The 21,223-nt window shown below is 47.5% G+C and overlaps 1 protein-coding gene across 13 annotated transcripts in view; it reads left to right on the plus strand.

Annotated features, from left to right (window-relative positions):
- raraa (retinoic acid receptor, alpha a) overlaps positions 1–21,223 on the plus strand; it is a 756,690-nt gene that overhangs the window by 704,807 nt on the left and 30,660 nt on the right. For all 13 annotated transcript variants that reach the window (XM_072487386.1, XM_072487388.1, XM_072487385.1 and 10 more), the window contains one exon: positions 6,590–6,750. In XM_072487386.1, coding sequence (XP_072343487.1) covers positions 6,590–6,750 — 161 coding nt within the window. The remainder of the gene's footprint in view (positions 1–6,589; positions 6,751–21,223) is intronic.

Raw genomic sequence — 21,223 nt, forward strand, 5'->3', positions numbered from 1 at the left:
TAAACAGCAGGACAAGTGATAACAAAATTCTGAGACCTTTTCAGTTTTACATTAACTCTGTTTTCACTTTTTACTGTCATTCAAGTGAAAGATCATTATGATGACATAATTCTACTGACCATCATTTTAATGAGACTGGAAAGGGGTCAACTCCTACAGAATATGGTTATGGTAGATATAGTGTCACTTATATCCTATGGGGTCACCAGCGCACCCACCCACCATAAACATCTGCCCCATTCTTTGGCGCCCTCTATCCCGACTACAATGAGTTTACTACTGTTGCCAGTTGAACAATATAAATCTTGTGCCTTGCCCGTTCAAAGATGCGTTGGCCGTGGCTCAGCGGGTCGAACTCTCGGCTGAGTCAAAGGGTTCCAGGTTCAAGTTCCACTCCAGGACTTGAGCGCAAAAATCAAGGCTGACACTCAATGCAGGGCTGAAGGAGCGCTGCACAGTTGGAGGTACTGGGCGCTATGCTCGCCCCGCACCCCCCCACCCCCCCCCCCCACCCCCCACACGGGAATTGACGGGGCGCCGCGCGAATTGCGCCACGCAGCCCCGACGCCCGCACGCGATTCTCCCACCCCCCGGAAACCAGCGACGCGCAATTCGCACCGGGCCGCTTGGAGAACCGGCGAGCGGTGATTCTCCGGCCAGAATGGGCCGAGCGGCCGCTATGACACAACAGGTTCCCGCCGGCGCCATCCACCCCTGGTTGCTGCCGGCGGGAACTCTGTGGGAACGCCTGGGGGGCGGCCTGTGGGGACGGGAGGGGGGCTCCTTCACCGGGGTGGCCTCCGATGGGGTCTGCCCCGTGATCGGGGCCCACCGATCGACGGGCCGGCCTCTTCTCCCCCACCCGGCCAGGCTTACCTCCTTCCGTGCACGGCCCAAGAACACCGGCGCCATGTTGGTGAGGGGCTGGCGTGCGTAAGATGTTCCCCGCGCATGCGCAGGATGGGCTGCTCCAACTGCGCATGCGCGGGTTGGCGCGGCGCTCATTTGGCGTGAAACACGACGGCGCGAACACTTGGCCTCCATAATCGAAGAATCGCCCCCAGTGTCTAACAGATGAGACATTAAACCGTAACCCCATCGGCCTGTGCGGGTGGATGTCGAAGATTTTGTGTCACTATGTCGAAGAAGATCAGGGATGTTAACCCTGGTGCTCTGGCTATTATTTATCCCTCAAAAAACAGGTTATCTGGTCATTGTTGGTTTGCTGTTTGTGGGAACTTGCTGCGTGCAAAATTGGCTACCACGTTTCCTACATTTCCCATGGTGACGACACATGAAAATGCTCCATTGGCTATCCAGCGCTTTGAGATGGACAGTGGCTGTGAAAAGCGCGCTATAAAAATGTCTTTCTCTTACTTTTACTTCTGCAAGGAAAAAAACGAATTGTATTCATTGGACCATAAGAACTCGAAACATTTGGATTCAATTAGTGTGGACAATAATAACCTGGAGCCTTTTGTTTGGGAGGCAAAGATCATTCTAAATAAAGGATAAATAGATTTTTGATGCGCAAGCAGCATGTAAAGACAAATTGTTTAGCATAGCTTCTGGATGAATCGGATTTTAGTTACGAACACTATTGTTTCATAATTATTGACCTGGCATTACAGGCCAGGTAGCTGTGGCAAAAATAAAGATGCGGCTGTATTTAACTATCAATTTACACAACCATGTGAAGAGTCACTCCCTCACTTATATCCTTGTTCTGACCTGTCTTGTTTTCAATGCAAGATAGTTTTGTTACCTCAGCTGATTTGAATGAAAACATACAGAGATAGTCACCGTGGTTTCTGTGTATTTATTTAATTTCCTGGATAGATTCCTTCTTTACAATCTGTCTGGCATTGTTCCTGTTGCGTGTGTGTGCCCCCAAGAAACATCATTTTGCTTTGTTCCATGGACAGATTTAACAACAAGCTGCCTCTGGTAGTGGTGTTGGGATGGATTTGACTGAGCCACAGAGATGAGAACTCCCATTTAATTGTTATCCTATTGCTACCCAAACAGTAGTTGGGGGTGCTGCGATTCATATTGGCACCCTGGGCAAGGGAGAACAGAGAATTTACAGTGCAGAAGGAGGCCATTCGGCCCATCGAGTCTGCACCGGCTCTTGGAAAGTGCATCCTACTTAAGCCCACGCCTCCACCCTATCTCCGTAACCCAGTAACCCCACCTAACCTTTTGGACACTTACGGAGCAATTTAGCACGGCCAACCCACCTAAGCTGCACATCTTTGGGCTGTGGGAGGAAACCGGAGGAAACCCACGCACACACAGGGAGACCGTGCAGACTCCACACAGACAGTGACCCAAGCAGGGAATCGAACCTGGCGCTGTGAAGCCATAGTGATAACTACTGTGCTACCATGCTGCTCGGGGGAGAGTTCCTGTTCCTGATTGCTATTCTGCAATGGTGTTTTACTTCTAAAAGTTGAACGAGGGCAAGACTGGATTTGACTGTAATATCCTCCGTGAATCAGTACCCTTGCTTAAACTCATTTTGTTCTCTGCTGACACATGAACATTTGGGCAAGGTACACGGAGACTGCACATTGTCACTCGAAAACATTGAACCACATCTCAGCGAGAGTGAGCTGGGGAGAAATTAGTGCAGCACCAAAAAACTAGCATGAAATGGGCATCGTGCCTGGAATTGTGGGCCGTGTTTCTTTAAATGGGTCTGCAGAATATTGAAGTGCGCTGTTTGAAAGTCTAAAATGTTGCATCACTCAGCGAGGATGATTTGTCTAATTGAACAACAGTGGTTTCAAAGGCAACATACTTTAGTAACCTGTCGACACTGATTAAATGCAAGTGTCATTTTAGTCTTATATGTTTTTTATTATTGCTTAGTATTTGCAGTTGCTGACATAAATATTTCTAATTTTAAGTCTCATTACGGATTGCAATTGCCTACTCCGTTAAGCATTAGTGACCTTCCAGCCTTCACAGAATTATAATTGGGGTTAGTTGCATTTCAGCACTTGGGAGGTAATTTCCCCCGTAAAACGTTTGCTTCCCCTGTTACCAGTTGAGCCGGTATGTTTCATTTTCCCCTCCCCTCCCTCCAATTTTTGACTTTTATTTGCTGAAAGGCTCTGACTCTAGCTGGGGTACAGAACTCCCAAAGCCTTGCTCACATTGCTAAGCCTAGAGAGTGAGTCTTAACAGCTATTTAGCCACGGGGATTATTGTAGTCGATTCTGGTCCTGACCCAAGATTCACAGCAGGACTCCCATATGGCAAAAAATAATTTTTCTGCTGCCTGCCTCCTAGCGTGGTGAGACCATGTATAGGACGTCTATTGCTTTCACGTTGTCGACTCAATCAACTCGACCATCACAGACGCTGGGTGAAATACTATCACTGGGGTTGCCGGTAGGTGGTACGTCAACCCCACACCCCAAAATACTCTATTCCCCACTCCTCATTTGACGATAACAGAATTCAGTTTCTTTTTAAGGATTTTGAGAGAATGTGCTTTGCCAATTCTGGAAGTGTTCCACTATTTACGTGTCGAGGTTGTAGAGAATTACTCATTACTCAGACAGGTTTTCTTAGGTTAAGCAAAGGAAGAGGCAATTTTGTTGAGACTATTCCCAAGCTTTAAAATAATATGAAAAACAGGACACCATTCAGAAAGTCACACACCTTTGTCTGGGCCCATGCACACACAACTACAGACGGCAAAAGGATAGACTTATCAGGATTTTACAGTCCATGAAAGCAAAACTGGAATATACGGTTAACTGTTTCTTTTTTTAAATAAATTTAGAGTACCCAATTAATTTTTTCCAATTAAGGGGCAATTTAGCGTGGCCAATCCACCTACCCTGCACATCTTTGGGTTGTGGGGACGAAACCCACGCAAACACGGGGAGAATGTTCAAACTCCACACGGACAGTTGCCCAGAGCCGGGATCGAACCTGGGACCTCGGCGCCGTGGGGCAGCAGCAGTGCTATCCACTGCGCCACCGTGCTGCCCTTGGTTAGCTGTTTCTTGACTGGTCTCAGGAAAATGTTACACCCATTTGGCTTCGCTGTTCTGCTGGATACAGTTGTGCCGATGGAGATTTCCACATTTTTAGAACCAAAGAATACAACCAAAGAATCCCTACAGTGCAGAAGGAGGCTATCAGCCCATTGAGTCTGCACTGACCTTCTGAAAGAACACCCTACCTACCACACTCCCCCCGCCTATCCCCGTAATCCCAGCTAACCTGCAAATCTTTGGACATTAAAGGGCAATTTTACATGGCCAATCCACCTAACCTGCACTTTAGACTGTGGGAGGAAACCGGAGCACCCGGAGGAAACCCACACAGGCACCGGGCGAAAGTGCAAACTCCACACAGACCTTCATGCAAAGCCGGAATTGAACCCAATTCCCTAGCGCTATGAGGCAGCAGTGTTAAACACTGTGCCACTTTCCCCTCCAATTATAGAATTTTAAAAGATCTCGGTTCCTAGTTGGCACCTTTTCAGGGTGGTCACAGTACAAACTGGTGAGTACTTCCCAAGAGAGAGGGCACGCGGCTCCTTCTCACTTCTCTCCCTTGCTTGACGGGCTGCCTTGATACACCCAGCTGGTTGTACATTCCAAAGTGGCTTGATTAGTTCATGTCTGCTGCAGTTGTTGTTTCAGAGCAGGTAATTGACTTTTGACGTCTCAGCTCAGAACTATTTGCAAAGTCTCTGTGTGGTGTGAATAGTCAAGAGATGGAGTCTTGCTTCCCAGGGGATTGATTATCAACTTTGCTCCAATTTTTGTGGCATGTGAAATTGTGTTTTGCAGCAGCTCAGCCTACCTGAGCTGTTTCTTCTTCAAAAGAAAACACAATTGTCTGCACAGGGTTCCAGTTTTAAACCCAACCAGTGAAAAGAGTCAGAAATCATACCTTCAAAAGGAAAATCCGGGCATCATAGGCCAATAGGGCTGTTGAGCCTAGAATTATGTTCGTGTTATGGGGTTGGGGTACAGGCTGATTATTCATGATCATGTTTACCCAAACAAATGGGGTAAGTTTATATTCCAGTCATTGCTTTTTGTACCCCAGTTGTCACCGGGGTGATGTCTCTTGATGCATGTGCTCCTGAAACTTCATAGCCATTCCTTCTAAACTGCCAGATTACTGAAATGTCAATAAACCTACGTCTGGAACGTACTTATTTGCTTCCTGACCTTTTAGACAGGCTCAGCAAAGCTAGATGCCCTTTTAAAGATTGGGGCATTTGGCTTGCAAAATCCAGCTCCAGACAAACCAGCTAAAATCTAAAACATGCCCAGACTCAGTGACATTCCTCTCTGAAGAGCAAAAAAAAATCATATGGCAAAGAGGTTATTTGCTTAAGAGGAATTACCGTATTAGTACAAGATGATAGATCTCTCTGTAGAGTCGTACCCTTGAAGATATAAGATCAGGCTGTGCTCGTTATCGGTCAATTTAATTTGATCTTTGCAATGATTGACGACATGGTGCAGCTGCAATTTTCTCTTCCTAAATTTTCCGCTCTCTTTTTTTTTTTTGCTTTCCCAACCCTGTTATTGAATTCACACAACAGACATGAGTGATTATACGCGCAGTCTAATAGTTCAGTAATGAGCTCATTCTTTTGTGAATCGTGTTGCACAGCTTTTGGGCTCTGCCTGTCGTTTTTCAGTTACAATAATAATTAGGCGTTGGAGCCAGAACACCAGGCTCAAACCCCCCCCCCGCTTCATTGTAATTCCTCAATTGCGGACCCTACGGTGACCCAGCCTTGTGAATTAATTGTGACTTTACTTTAGCCATATGCTATCTGCGGTGTCCAAGCGATACCCCTGTCACCAAGGGTACTTTTCAGTGTAGGGAGTGTGAACTCTATGCCTGCCTCAGCACCTTAGGCTCAAAAGGTATACGGGTCCAGAGGCAGGGAAACACAGGACCCTACACACAGCTTGGGCCTCCAGGAAACCTAATGACGATCTCCCCAGGATAAATGGGTGAGAGGTATTCATAATCCATGCTTTACAATAGAAATAAGCCAAATTCTGCTTTTCAAACTTGGGACGCCCTCTGGTGATTTTGGATTTGAATTAAATTATCCTGTCCATTTTCCTGTGTTTTCGGCCATGGGCGTCCAATCGAGTGTTATTACCCCCACACTGACATAAAAGGTGTTGTGGCCTTTAAACAAAAATGTTTGTTTGTGATACGGATTTTGCATTTAGAATCTCTTATCCTGTCTTGGAATTCCTGCTCGAATAGTCACTCAATTATTTATATATCTTCCTTCAGTTTTGCTGTTTTTCCTTCTCCTGAAAATCCCTCATGCAGCACTCCGTTATCTAATTTAAGAGGTGGGGTCCATGCCCTGATCCCAGGGCATCGCATCATTGCTTTATCACTAGCCGGTGGGGTGGGGAGGGAGTTTGCGAGTTCAGGAGCGACGTCCCAAAGCTAAATTAATTGGGAGAGTCTGACAAAGGCGTAACCAGCAGTTTTAACACGTCCCCAAGAACTAAAAATCCTGAATGAGAAATCCTGGTTCCTTAACCAACAACTTTCTTTTTCTGCCACTTCCCAGCTGTGCGAAATGACAGGAACAAGAAGAAGAAGGACACCCCCAAGCAGGAGTGTTCAGAAAGCTACACAATCACACCCGAGACTGAGGATCTAATAGAGAAAGTACGCAAAGCCCATCAGGAAACCTTTCCAGCTCTGTGTCAGCTTGGCAAATACACTACTGTAAGTATCAGTAATAACACTAACTAACTACGCTAAATACCAGTGCTAAATGCACTTCTTAGATTCTGCACTAATACATTACTGTAAGACGAGAGATTAATAACCCTAGTTTAGGCAGTGTCAGGCGTATTACTGTTAATGCCATTGTTTAAGCATACTCCAGTGGCAAATGTGCTAGAAAATATTGTGATATATTATGTTACTGTAAGTATCGCATGTGCGGGCAGCACGGTGGTGCAGTGGTTAGCACTGTTGTCGCATGGCGCCAAGGTCCCAGGTTCGATCCCGGCTCTGGGTCACTGTCCGTGTGGAGTTTGCACATTCTCCCCGTGTTTGTGTGGGTTTCACCCACACAACCCAAAGATGTGCAGGGTAGGTGGATTGGTCACGCTAAATTGCCCCTTAATTGGAAAAAATGAATTGGGCACTCTAAATCTATTTTTTTTAAAGTATCACAAGTGCTGCATTGAAGGCAAACACTCATATAATCGGAGTGCATTTAAACTCAACTGCATCAGTTGCACCATTTTCATGACCAGTGAAACACAGTGTGAGACAGGAAATCTCAGCTGTGTATATACATCAACCATTATTGTTGGCGCTCACACAACAACAATTGCTACTTTAGCTCAGGTATTAGAGGCTGACTGGCATCCATGAACCGATATTCTAGCATGGTGTCAATGCCTGACAGGAAGCGGAGCTAATTGGCAGAATGAGCAGATTCGTGTCTATGAATGGCACACAACAGAATCCTTATTCATAGCTGGAACATCAGGTACAGGAAAGGATTAGTGGAAGAAGAATCTGTAAAACTGTTTTTAAAAAAATATATATTTTTAAGGTATTTGAAATTTTTTATTAAAATAACATAGACAATGACATCAACATGGTACATTAAACATTACCCCACCCCCCCCCCCCCATCTCAACCTTCACACACCCCAACCATAAAACAACAATCCGGCCCCACCCCCCCTTGGAATAATGCATCTGATAAGATTTTAATTTTCCCCGAGAAAGTCAACGAGCGACTGCCACCTCCGGGAGAACCCTAACATTGACCCTCTTAAGGCAAACTTTATTTTCTCGAGACTGAGAAACCCAGCCATGTCACTAACCCAGGTCTCCACACTCGGGGCTTCGAGTCCCTCCACATTAACAAGATCCGTCTCCGGGCTACCAGGGAGGCAAAGGCCAGGACGTCAGCTTCTTTCGCCCCCTGAACTCCCGGCTCTTCCGACACTCCAAAGATCGCTACCTCCGGACTCGGCACCACCCGTGTTTTTAGCACCGTGGACATTGCCTTAGCAAAACCCTGCCAAAACCCTCTGAGCTTCGGGCATGCCCAAAACATGATTTGCTGGGCTTCCTGCACCTATCTTCTACCCCGAAAAACCTACTCATCCTAGCCACTGTCATGTGTGCCCGGTGGACTACCTTAAATTGTATCAGGCTGGGCCTGGCACATGATGAGGAGGTATTAAACCTGCTTAGGGATTCCACCCATAGACCCGCCTCTATCTCTCCTCCTAGCTCGTACTCCCACTTGCCCTTAAGCTCCTCCACCGGAGTCTCCTCCGCCTCCGAAAGCTCCTGGTAAATATCTGAAACCTTCCCCTCTCCCACCCAGATACTGGAGACTACTCTATCCTGTATCCCCCATGGCAGCAGCAGCGGAAAGGCCGGCACCTACTTTCTCAGGAAGTCTCGCACCTGCACATACCTAACCCCGTTCCCTGCTGGCAATTCAAATTTATCCTCCAAGGCTTTCAAGCTGGGAACGCTCGCATCTATAAATAGATCCCCCATCCTACCAATTCCTGCCCTCTGCCAACTCCAGAACCCGCCATCTAGCCTACCTGGTACAAACCAATGATTATTATAAATCGGGGTCCAAACCGATGCTCCCTCCACTCTCTTATATCTCCTCCATTACCCCCAGATCCTCAGAGCTGCCACCACCACCGGACTTGTGGAGGATCTGGCCGGCGAGAACGGAAGAGGTGCCGTTATCAGTGCTCCAGAACTGGTGTCTTTACATGATGCCACCTCCATCCGCTCCCATGCTGACCCCTCTCCCACTACCCACTTCCTAATCATGGCTATATTAGCCGCCCAATAGTAATTGCAGAAGTTCGGCAGCGCCAACCCACCCTCCCCCCTTCACTTGCGGGGTTTTACTCGCCCACACAAAGCCCAAAATAACCTTATTCACCCGCATGAAAAAAGCCTTTGGGATGAAGATGGGGAGGCACTGAAAGACGAACAGAAATCTGGGGAGGACCGTCATTTTCACGGTCTGTACCCTTCCCGCCAGTGATAGCGGGAGCATGTCCCATCTCTTAAAGTCCCCTTCCATTTGTTCTACCAACCGGGATAGGTTTAACTTGTGCAGTGCCTCCCATTCCCGGGCCACCTGGATTCCCAGATATCGAAAGCTCTTCCCTAACATTCTGAGCTGCAGCCCTCCCAGTCCCTTCTCCTGTCCTCTTGCCTGGATCGCAAACATGTCGCTTTTCCCCATGTTCAATTTATACCCCGAAAAATTGCCAAATTCTCCCAGGATTCGCATTACTTCCCCATCCCCTCCAACGCCCACGAACCAGCCCTTTCCAGTTGCTAGAGGCTCTTAACACCGTGGCCAATGGTCTATGGCCAGAGCAAACAGTAACGGGGAGAGGGGGCACCCCTGCCTCGTCCCTCGGTGTAGTTTAAAATACCCCGACCTCTGCCGGTTCGTGCACACACTCGCTACTGGTGCCTGATAGAGCAACCACACCCAGTCAATAAAGCCCTCACCAAACACAAACCTTCCCAGCACCTCCCACAGGTAATTCCACTCCACCCGATCAAAAGCCTTCTCCGCATCCATCGCTACCACCACCTCCACCTCCTCTCCTTCTGAAGGCATCATAATAACATTTAAAAGCCTTCGAAAATTGGCCTTGAGTTGCCTGCCCTTTACAAATCCCGTCTGGTCTTCCCCTATCACCCTTGGGACACAGCCCACTATCCTTGTGGCCAGTATCTTAGCGAGCAGTTTGGTGTCCACATTCAGTAGAGAAATTGGCCTGTATGACCCGCATTGCTCCGGATCCTTCTCCCATTTCAGGATCAATGAAATCGAGGCCTGCGACATTGTTGGGGGGAGGACTCCCTTCTCCCTTGCTTCATTAAATGTCCTCACCAGCAGTGGGCTCAATGTCTCTGAAAACGTCTTGTAGAATTCCACCGGGTAGCTGTCAGGCTGATCCAAAAACTGCCTCATCCCGTCCACCCCAGCCGGGGGTTCCGACTCATATAAATTACTATAGAAGTCCTTAAACACCTCATTCACGCCCGCTGGGTCTAGGACAGTATTCCCGCCTCTACTCTTTACTTTACCTATCTCCCTGGCCGCCTCCCTTTTCGTGAGCTGGTGCGCCAACATTCTGCTTGCCTTTTCCCCGTACTCATAAATCGTCCCCCCTGCCTTCCTCAACTGTTCCACCGCTTTCCCTGTGGTCAACAGCCCAAACTCCGCCTGTAACCTCCGCCGCTCCCTCAGTAGCCCCGTGTCCTGGGTCTCCGAGTATCTCCTGTCCACCTGAATTATCTCCTCCACAAATCTATCCCTCTCAGCCCGTTCCGCCTTTTCTCTGTGGGCCCGTATCGAGATTAATTCCCCTCTGACCACTGCCTTCAGAGCTTCCCAAACCGTCGCTGCGGAGACCTCCCCAGTATCATTAGTTTCCAGGCAGTTCTGGATGGACTTGTTAACCCGCCCACAGATCGCTTCGTCCGCTAGCAACCCCACATCCAGTCTCCACAGCGGGTGTTGCCCTCTCTCCACACTAACACGTAGATCCACCCAATGCGGGGCATGATCCAACACTGCAATTGCCGAGTACTCAGTATCCACCACCTCCGGTATTAGCGCCCTGCTCAGAACAAAAAAGTCGATGCGAGAGTATACCTTGTGGACATGTGAGAAAAAGGAAAACTCCTTTGCCCTTGGCTGTGCAAACCTCAATGGGTCTACTCCCCCCATCTGTTACATAAACCCCTTCAATTCCTTTGCCGCAGCCAGCCTCCTCCCTGTCCTAGATTTTGACCGGTCCAATTCCGGATCAATGACTGTGTTAAGTCCCCTCCCATGATCAGGTTATGTGACTCTAATCTGGGATCTTACCGAAAACCCGCCTCATAAATTCCACATCGTCCCAATTCGGAGCAAATATGTTCACGAGTACCACCCGCACCCCCTCCAGCTTCCCGCTCACCATTATGTACCTACCCCCCTTGTCTGACACGATTCTCCCTGCCTCGAATCCCACTCGTTTGTTGATCAAGATCGCTACTCTCCTGGTCTTTGAGTCCAGCCCTGAGTGGAATACTTACTTGGCTGACCCACCCCTTTCTCAATCTCGTCTGATCTGTAACGTTTAGGTGTGTCTCTTGTAGCATTGCCACGTCCACCTTCAGCCCCCTCAAATGCGCAAACACACGGGCCCTCTTGACCGGCCCATTCAGCCCTCTGACGTTCCATGTAATCAGCCTGGTAGGGGGGGGCTTCCAGCTCTTTCCCCCCCCCCCCCCCCCCCACCCCCCACCCCCCTCCCCCCCCTGCCGACTAGCCATCGCCCTTTTTAGGCCAGCCTCTAGCTCGCGCCCTCCGCCTCCTCGAGCCCCCCCTTGGGTAGTCGCCGTTCCCGACCTCCCATTTGTCCCCTGGTAACAGTTCCTCCCCTGTCAGCAAAGCCGCTCCCCCCCCCTCCCCCCTAGCACCAACACTAGAAAGTCAACCCCCCAAGTCAAGCTCCAGCTTAACACCTGCTCACCCCCCACTGCGCTTCCGAGAGTCAGCTGACCCATGCTGTCTTGATAGCGCCCACCCCTGGCACCAACCAGTCTGTCTCCTCATTGTTCTCTCCTATCTCCCCTCACATGGACAAGCATTTTAAAAGCATCACATTCCCCAGTAAACAAACATCAGAAAAAACAGTGAAGAAAAAGCCACTCTAGAAAAATAATCACCCAAAAAGCAGAACCAACCCCAAAGCCCATCCCCCCCCCCTCTAACCAGCTCCCTGCAAGACAAAGTTACCTTTAGCCATCCAAACAGCAACTTATTGCACATAGCACTACTTATATTTATACAACCCAGCACAACAAATCACCGCCACAGTACTTCTCCAAGGCTTCAGTGTCTTTTAATTCGCCTCCAGCCTCTTTTCTTTAATAAAAGTCCATACTTAGTCTGGTGTTTCGAAGTAGAAGTCCCTTTCCTCATGTGTGACCCATAGACGGGCTGTGTACAGCATCCCAAACTTCACCCCCTTCTTAGAGAGGGCCGTTTTTGCCCGATTGAACCCAGCTCGCCTCTTGGCCAGATCCGCGCCCAGGTCCTGATTAATGCGCAACTCACAGTTCTCCCATTTGCTGCTCCGTTCCTTCTTGGCCCACCGCAGAAAGTGTTCCTTGTCCAGGAAACGGTGAAAGCGTACCACCATGGCCCTCAGCGGCTCGTTCGCGAGGGCTCTGTGCGCACTATCCACTTCCAGGGGCCGAGAGAGCGCCTCAGCCCCCATCAATTTCTCCAGCATGTCCGTCACGTAAGTCCTTGCATCCGATCCCTCACTGCTTTCAGGGAGGCCAACAAGTCTAAGATTCTGCCTTCTGGACATGTTCTCCAGGTCCTCCATCTTCTCCTGCATTCTTTTCTGGTGGTCATTCATCATCTCCACCTTGGTCTCCAGCACGGTAATGTACTCCTCGCGCTCGGACACCTTTTCCTCCACCTCCTGGATCACTCTCCCGTGGGTCTCTTGGTTCTGCATAACTTGATCAATCGAAGCCTTAATCGGGTCCAGCATGTCCTTCTTCAGCTCGGCGAAGCAATCTTCGAAAAACTTCACCAGCTGCTCCGTCGACCACTGTGCCATCTCCCCGCGGCCCTTGCTCTCTCTCCGCCATGCTTTCCCGTGTTGCCAGCTCTGCTCGCGTCTTCCTTATAGGACTTTGTCTTCTCACACGGCCACTTCTGGTCCAATTCTCCATACACCGGAGGGGGATTTCTCCTCACTGTCTCACTCTTCACCGATTCATCCCATAAAATCCGGAAACAAACGGGGGAAAAATGTCCAAACGTCCGTCACAGGCGGGAGCTATCAAATGTGCGACCTACTCCACCATGGCCGCCACCTGAAGTCTCAAGAATCTGTAAAACTGTTGGATACTCACCTTGTGGCCAGGTTCAGACTGCTTAGTGGTTAAGAAAAAGAGCAGTAGGGCGGCACGGTGGCACAGTGGTTAGCACTGCTGCCTCACGCTGCCGAGCACCCGGGTTCAAATCCTTGGGTCACTGTCCTTGTGCAGTTTGCACATTCTCCCCGTGTCTGCATGGATCTCACCTCCACAACCCAAAAAGATGTTCAATGTAGGTGAATTGGCCACGCTAAGTTGCCCCTTAATTGGAAAAAAAAGAATTTGGTACTCTAAATTTATGTTTTTTAAAAAAAAAGAAAAAGACCAGTTAATAAGGGTTACTGAATAAATACACAACAATTAGCATCCAGTTTATGTGCACAGTATAGTTACATTACTGCATTACTTCTATAAATATTGGAGGTGATATAAAGTCACAATCAGAGGTTTTATTTGTTTTTGGCCAATATGAACACGAGTAAGAAATCCATCTGTGCAAATACAAGCTCCAGATTGAGGAGGCTGAATCACTGAGGATTACTATTTATCTCCAGCGCGTTTATTGTTCCGTGCAAACATGAGAAATGGCCTAATCTAACTGGTGCAGCGGACGTTTGAAGGTACTGGGTGATAATTGACAGTTTACAGAAATAATTTGTCAATAACTTTCACTTCAAAAATCAACATTAAATATATGCCACAGGCAGGGTCCCGACTTCAGTTAACATTTATTCTTTAAAAATAAATTTAGAGTACCAAATTTTTTTTTCTCCCCAATTAAAGGACAATTCACCTACCCCGCACACCTTTGGGTTGTGCGGGTGAGACCCACGCAGACACTGGGAGAGTGTGCAAACTCCACACGGACAGTGACCCAGGGCCGGGATTGAACCGTGACCTTGGCGCCATTCAGTTAACATTCATAACTGCCAAAAATTAAGTCCCTTCAGCATTCTTCGAAAGAACAATGAGCTAAACTTTAACACGCATCCCGTTAAGATTCCTACATTTGCGGTGTAAGCAATACATTTGTTGGAACACCAAGGTGGTTCATAGGACTTTTCATAGAATTTACAGTGCAGAAGGAGACCTTTCGGCCCATCGAGGCAGCACCGACCCTTGGAAGGATCACCTTACTTAAGCCCACACCTCCACCATATCCCTGTAACCCAGTAACCCCACCTAACCCAAGGGCAATGGAGCATAGCCAATCCACCTAACCTGCACAACTTTCAACTTGCGGGAGGAAACCGGAGCACCCGGAGAAACCCATGCAGACACGGGGGAGAATGTGCAGAATCCGGATAGACAGCGACCCAAGGGGGAATCGAACCTGGGAGCCTGGAGCTGTGAAGGAACTATGCTAACCATTGTGCTACCATGCTAAGATTTCCAGAAATGTGAATCCAAATAGATTGTTGATATTCTTTGCTCCCTGCCATAGAATATGTCCCACCCTCACAGGGAATTTCTTCATGGTGCTACGGTTCAGATCTGTGACTAACCGAGATGCCAACCAATGTTTTACTGTCAGGGGAAAACATGATGGGTCTAAATGGACTGTTCGGCCTCTTGGAAATCACCAGCCCAAAATTATGCCATGGGGTAACAATGTTCAAACAAGAATCTGTCATCTAAAGTTGGTCACAACAATATTTTAACAGAGGTGGCATTGAGTCCAGAGGTGGCGATTTTGGGGGTGGCGCAGGATCCAGGAATCCAGGAGGAGAAAGAGGCAGACGTTCTGGCCTTTAACTTCCCTGGTAGCCCGGAGGCGGATATTACTAGCATGGAGGGACTCGAGGCCCCCGAAGTAGGAGACCTGGCTATCGGACATGGCTAGCTTTCTCTGGCTGGAGAAAATTAAGTTCGCCTTGAGAGGGTCACTGTTAGGGTTCGCCCGGAGGTGGCAACCGTTCATCGACTTCTTCGCGGAGAATTAATCGTCAGCAGATGGGGGGGGGGGGGCTTAGGTTAGTGTAGATTAGGGGGTTAATTAGTGGTGGGACCTGTTGGGGATGGGAGGTGGTATTTGCACTATGTTTATATTTTCATGTATATTGTTTATATTGCTGCTGTTACAATGCCAAAAAAACCCTCAATAAAATGTTTATTAAAACAAAATATTTTAACAGAGATGCTAACCCATTTCATGTTAATTTAAAGTAAATGGGTTAACATCTTCACTGAAATAGAGGGAGAACTTTCAAAGAAGTATGTTAATTATTCATGCACTAAAAGCCCATACTGAAATCTCAAGAGTCATTGTTCTATGCAATTCCAATAGGGAATTGAGGAAGTTGAATTTAATTTTAACACTGGTAATTATTGCAGTGTTTATTAAATTGTTAAAGGCATCTTGATGCAGTCTTGCCTCAGCATATTTTTTTTAAAATGCTGCCCTAATAGCTCTGAGTTTGTTTAATGAGTAGTTGAGCTGCAGTGAGCTTGGAGCTCCCTGGGTTCGACCGACCACGGAGCCTGTGCAAAGGTAGCTTCTCTGATGTGGGGGTACTGGTCAGGGTGCCACAATTGGACAATACCGAGTTAGAGAGGAGAAAGGTGAGAAAAAGTTCCTCGTCACCATAAACTGAGTCCTGTTGGACAATGAATCCCAGCAGCCAGAACTCATGAGTAGGAACATAGCTGAGATACTGGAAAGTAATTAGCGTCATGCTCCAGTGAGGATCAAATGTCATCAGTGGAGGATAAATAAACTGACACGGAAATAATTAAAATAAGGATTTTGGATAGCATGTGTCTTCCCCTGACACACGTGTCCGATGTTGGAACATATATAGGCAGCACGGTAGCACAGTGGTTAGCACAGTTGCTTCACAGCTCCAGGGTCCCAGGTTCGATTCCCAGCTTGGGTCACTGTCTGTGCGGAGTCTGCTTGTTCTCCCCGTGTCTGCGTGAGTTTCCTCCGGGTGCTCCGATTTCCTCCCACAATCCAAAGATGTGCAGGTTAGGTGGATTGGCCGTGCTAAATTGCCCCTTAGTGTCCAAAAAGATTGGGGTTACTGGGTTACAGGGATAGGATGGAGGTGTGGGCTTGGGTAGGGTGCTCTTTCCAAGGGCCGATGCAGACTAGATGGGCCAAATGGCCTCCTTCTGCACTGTAAATTCTATGATTCTATATGTAAATATATGTTTTGAGGGAGAAGTGACATAATGATAATGTTACTCCGAGTTACCAGAGGGCTCGGGCTAATGCTCTTGAGGACCCCAATCTAACCACAGCAACTAGTGGAATTCCAATTCAGTTAATAAATCTGGAATTGGAAAGCTCGTCTTGGAAATAGTGACCATGAACCCATTGTCGATTGTTGCAAAAACCCATCTGGCCCACCAATGTCCTTTAGGAAAGGAAATCCTTACCTGGTCTGGTTTACTTGTGAGTCTAGAACCCCAGCAATGTGGTTGACAAATGCCCTCGGAAATGGCCTAGTAAGCCATTGTTGTATGAAACCACTACAAAGTCTACAAAAATGAATGAGACTGGACAGATCACCCAACATCGATCAAGGCACTGGAAACGACAATGGCACACACAGCCCCGTCGATCCTGCAAAGTCCACATTACTAACGTCTGGGAGTGCTTTCTCACAGACCAGTCAAGCACCAACCTGGCACAGTCATACTCAAGGAATCATATCTTACAAATAACGCCGCAGTCGCCACGATCACCATCCCTGGGTTTGCCCTGTCTCACCGGCAGGACAGACCCAGCAGAGGTGTCGGCACAGTGGTATACAGTCGGGAAGGAGTTGCCCTGGGAGTCCTCAACATCAACTCTGGACCCCATGATGTCTCATGGCATCAGATCAAACATGGGCAAGGAAACCTCCTGCTGATTGTCACCTATCACACTTACCTGCCCCCCCCTTCCCCCCCAGCTGATTAAATCAGCACTCCCTCACGTTGAACACCACTTTGAGGAAGTACTGAGGGTGGCAAGGGCACAGAATATACTCTGGGTGGGGGACTTCAATGTCCATCACCAAAGTTGGCTCATTAGCACCACTATTGAAGGAATTGGCTTAGTCCTAAAGGACACAGTTGATAGACTGGGTCTGCAGCAAGTGGTGAGGGAACCAACAAGAGGTTCCCTGTTTGTCCTCTTCCTCACCTATCTATCTGTCGTAGATGCATCTGTCCATTACAATATTGACAGAAGTGCCCATCGCACAATCCTTGTGGAGACAAAGTCCCACCTTCACATTGAGGATACCTTTCACATTTTGTGTGGCACTACCCCCATGCTAAATGGGATAGATTTCGGACAGACCTAGCAGCTCAAAACTGGGCATCCATGAGACACTGTGGACCATCAGCAGCAGCAGAATTGTATACAAACACAATCTTTAACCTATAGAATGGGGTGGCACGGTCACACAGTAGTTAGCATTGTTGCTTCACAGCTCCAGGGTCCCAGGTTCGATTCCCGGCTCGGGTCACTGTCTGTGCGGAGTCTGCACGTTCTCCCCGAGTCTGCGTGGGTTTCCTCCGGGAGCTCTGGTTTCCTCCCACAGTCCAAAGATGTGCAGGTTAGGTAGATTAGGCATGATAAATTGCCCTTAGTGTCCAAAAAGGTGGAGTTACTGGGTTACGGGACTAGGGTGGAGGTGTGGGCTTAAGTAGGGTGCTTTTTCCAAGGGCTGGTGCAGACGCGATGGGTTGAATGGCTTCCTTCTGCACTATAAATTCTATGATTTAACCTCATGGTCTGGCATATCCCCCACTCTACCATTACCATCAAGTCAGGGAATCAACCCTGGTTCAATGAAGAATGCAGGATGGCATCCTAGGAGCTGCACCAGGCATACCTGAAAGTGAGGTATCAACCTGGTGAAGCTACAACACTGGACTACTTGCATGCCAAGCAGCATGCGATAGACAAAGCCAAACAATCTCACAACCAACAGATCAGATCTAAGCTGTGCAGTCCCATCACATGCAGTTGTGAATGGTGGTGGACAATTATTTGTGGTATCAATTGGAGTGAATCGAATTGGCTGAGGAATAGCTCCTGGGGTCCTGAAAAGGAGGCCGAGATGGGTCATCCAATCCATGGTTCTACCTGAAGATAGTTCCAGACAGCTTTGTCTCTGCAGCATGTGCTCGGCTCCCCCATCATTGAGGATGTTCGCTGCTGATTTCACAATGTTAAGCACTTTTCAGGACTCCTCTGATAATGGAGCAGTTCATGTCAATGTGCAGCAAGACCTGGAAACATTCATGTTTAGGCTGAGAAGTGGCAAGTAACATTTGTGCCACACAGGTGCCAGGCAATGACCGGAATCTGCGCTTGACATTCAATGGCATTATCATCGTTGAATCCCCTGCTATCAACATCCTGGGAGATAGCATTAACCATCAACTGAACTGGACCAGCTATTTAAATACAGTGGCTACAAGAGCAGGTCAGAAGCTGCGAACTCTGCAGAGGTTAACTCGCCTCTTGACTGCCCAAGAATTACCCACCGTTTACAAGGCACAAATCAGGCATGTGATGGACTACTTGCCACTTGCCTCGATGACTGCTGCTCCAACAACGCTCAAGACATTCAACACCAGGACAAAACCGCTTGATTGATTGGGTACCCCATCCACCACCTTTAACATCCATTCCCTCTACCACTGACACATTGTGGCAGCAGGGTGTACCATCTACAAAATATATTGCAGCAACTCACAAAGCCTCCTTTGACAGTGCTTTCCAAACCCATGACCCCTACCATCTAGAAAAAGGGCAGCAACTGCATGGGAACACCACTCTCTGTGAGTTCTTCTCCAAGCCTCCCATCTTCCTGACTATTGCTGGGTCAAAATCCTGGCGCGTCCAGTGTAGGAATCTGAACCCTGTTTGAGATGAACCTCAAAAAACAACACTATATTTTATTTATGTGGTTCCTTTAATGTAGTAAATTGCCCCTGGACCCCTTCACAGGAGTATTATAAAACAAACTATGACACAGAGCAACATAAGGAGCTATTAGGTAAAGTGATTAGAAGCTTCAACAAAGAGGTAGGTTTTAAGGAGTGTCCTAAAAGAGGATAGAAAGGTGGAGGGAGGATATTCCCGAGATTGTGGCCTTGGTGACTGAAGGTGCACCCACCAACTTTGGAGCAAGTAGAATCGGGGGTGCACGAGAGACCAGAATTAGAGGAGCGCAGATATCCCTACTGGAAAATGGGTGGGTGTCAGGAGAGAGCAGGATTAGGCTCTGGCTCCAGACTGTGATTGCCTGCATGCTCAAGTCATCTGCTGCCAGTTGCTGTGTCAGCCGAGACATGAAGAATGGGTGCTGGTGTGGTGAAACCTAATCCCAGCAAAAGAGCCATTACTTTCGCGAGAGAAGGAATTGGAAGGGAAAGAACAGTTGTGCATGAAACTGTTCTAATTGTGTTCACGGTCGAGGTTGTAGCCAGGCTGTCTCGGCCTAGTAAATAAAAGAGGAGGGAGGTCAGAAATTGGATGCCGGGTCTCTGCAAACACCTGTACCGTGTTCTACGGTAGGTTAGTTCAAAATAATCTTGTGTGCTTCAACCGTAATAATTACCTCATACTGAGGCGAATGACTGACAGTCGTGGTCCTGGCATCATTCCTCTATCCAGGTACTGAAGTTGCATTCTGTTAGCTGTTTTCATTGCCTGTATCTTAAAACATGTATTGTAAATTCTTTCTGTCTGTTATTACATTTTTGACTGGTTTTATATTAAACAGGCTCGCTCTCTTTCTGAAAACTTAGTTGAATTAAGTGTATTAGTTGCTTCTAGCTTTTTTTTTTGATGGGTAGTTTGTTGATGCCTGTTAAGTCATTTACAGTAAAAGTTTTGTTCTCACAGAATATAAATAAAACATCGAGGAATAGAAATCCATCAAAATAGCTTGCTTAATCGTATAGTCAAATGTTGAAGGGACATTGATGTATCTACATTGGCAAAATTACTTCAAACTTCTTTTTCCTGTAAAAGAGAGAACTTTACAATGCATTAAAACCATTCTCAACTCCAAAAACAAATAATTACCTCATACTCTGTCAACAGCTGTTCCCATTTATTTTATTTCTTAATCCTTTGTGTCAAGCGAGCGAATGTTACATTTTTCTCTGTTGCAAACCCCCTGCTTGCGCCATTCCCCTGTCCTAGGCCGTCATCCCAAAATGACAGTTGTGAAGGTCAGTGTCTTCTGCTTGGAAGAAACCCCGCTGCATTAAGCACTTTATTTTCTTGCTTGCTTGCAGTTACTGCTAAACCAAGCAGAAACTAGCATTCCATTAAAACTGATCCTTAAACGATGTGGCATCTATTAAGGTTGTTGTGTCCTTGATCACATGTACAAATGCATAAGTGAGAGCAAAGAGTTTTTCAGGGGAAGAGAAAGTAACTGCGATGGAGCTGCCTAAAAGTAACATGCTGTAATCTTTCACCTGTTGAAATGATATCATTGCCGCTACCACTGTGACTATTTGCTCATTGGGTTGTTGGGAGAGACATTGTTTGGTGTGAACACTGCTGGACAAGTCTCCAGATGTTGTGATTTAAAAGAAATTCCAATTTTCTCTCCATTGTTACCCAAATGCCTGACGCTAGCAGCATTTCATTTCTTGGACGTCTGCAGTCTTTCAGTCCTTGCCCTCAGTCGAATGGCGTCCTTCTGTGCCAATAATGGCTCTTTGACTCAGTAGCCTGGGTAATAATTATACAGAGCATATATCACAGTCGGACTTGAACCGCTCTTCGCCCAACAACAGACACGTGTGGGGCACCATCAGCAAGGAGTCAGTAGATAACAATCAGCAGCAGGAAGCTGAACTGATATTTGGCAAACCCCTCCCGTCCCCGACCCTCCATATTCCATGGATGTTGCAACCCAATTCATTTTTGCCTGCTTGAAATCAGGTGATTCAGCCGCAACTGAAGATGGGGAGAGATGTGGGAGCCCCCCCATCATCTATATGATTCCTCATTCACCTGAGGAAGGAGCAGTGCTCCGAAAGCTAGTGTTTGAAACAAACCTGTTAGACTTTAACCTGGTGTTGTAAGACTTCTTACTGTGCTCACCCCAGTCCTACGCCAGCATCTCCACATCACCTATATGGTTCACATTACGTGGCACACAGAGCCGTGGGGAAGATGTTTGAGCAGCTTTATGGAATGCAGAGTGGATGTGTTGGAAACAAACAGTGCAATTTGAGCTCCGAGCCATGCAGGATGCCTATGTGTGAATTATTCCCATTCAACTTTGATTTGAAAACCAATAATATTATTTTCTAA

This window comes from Scyliorhinus torazame, chromosome 21, assembly GCF_047496885.1.
Source record: "Scyliorhinus torazame isolate Kashiwa2021f chromosome 21, sScyTor2.1, whole genome shotgun sequence".
In the NCBI taxonomy this organism is placed as follows: Eukaryota; Metazoa; Chordata; class Chondrichthyes; order Carcharhiniformes; family Scyliorhinidae; genus Scyliorhinus; species Scyliorhinus torazame.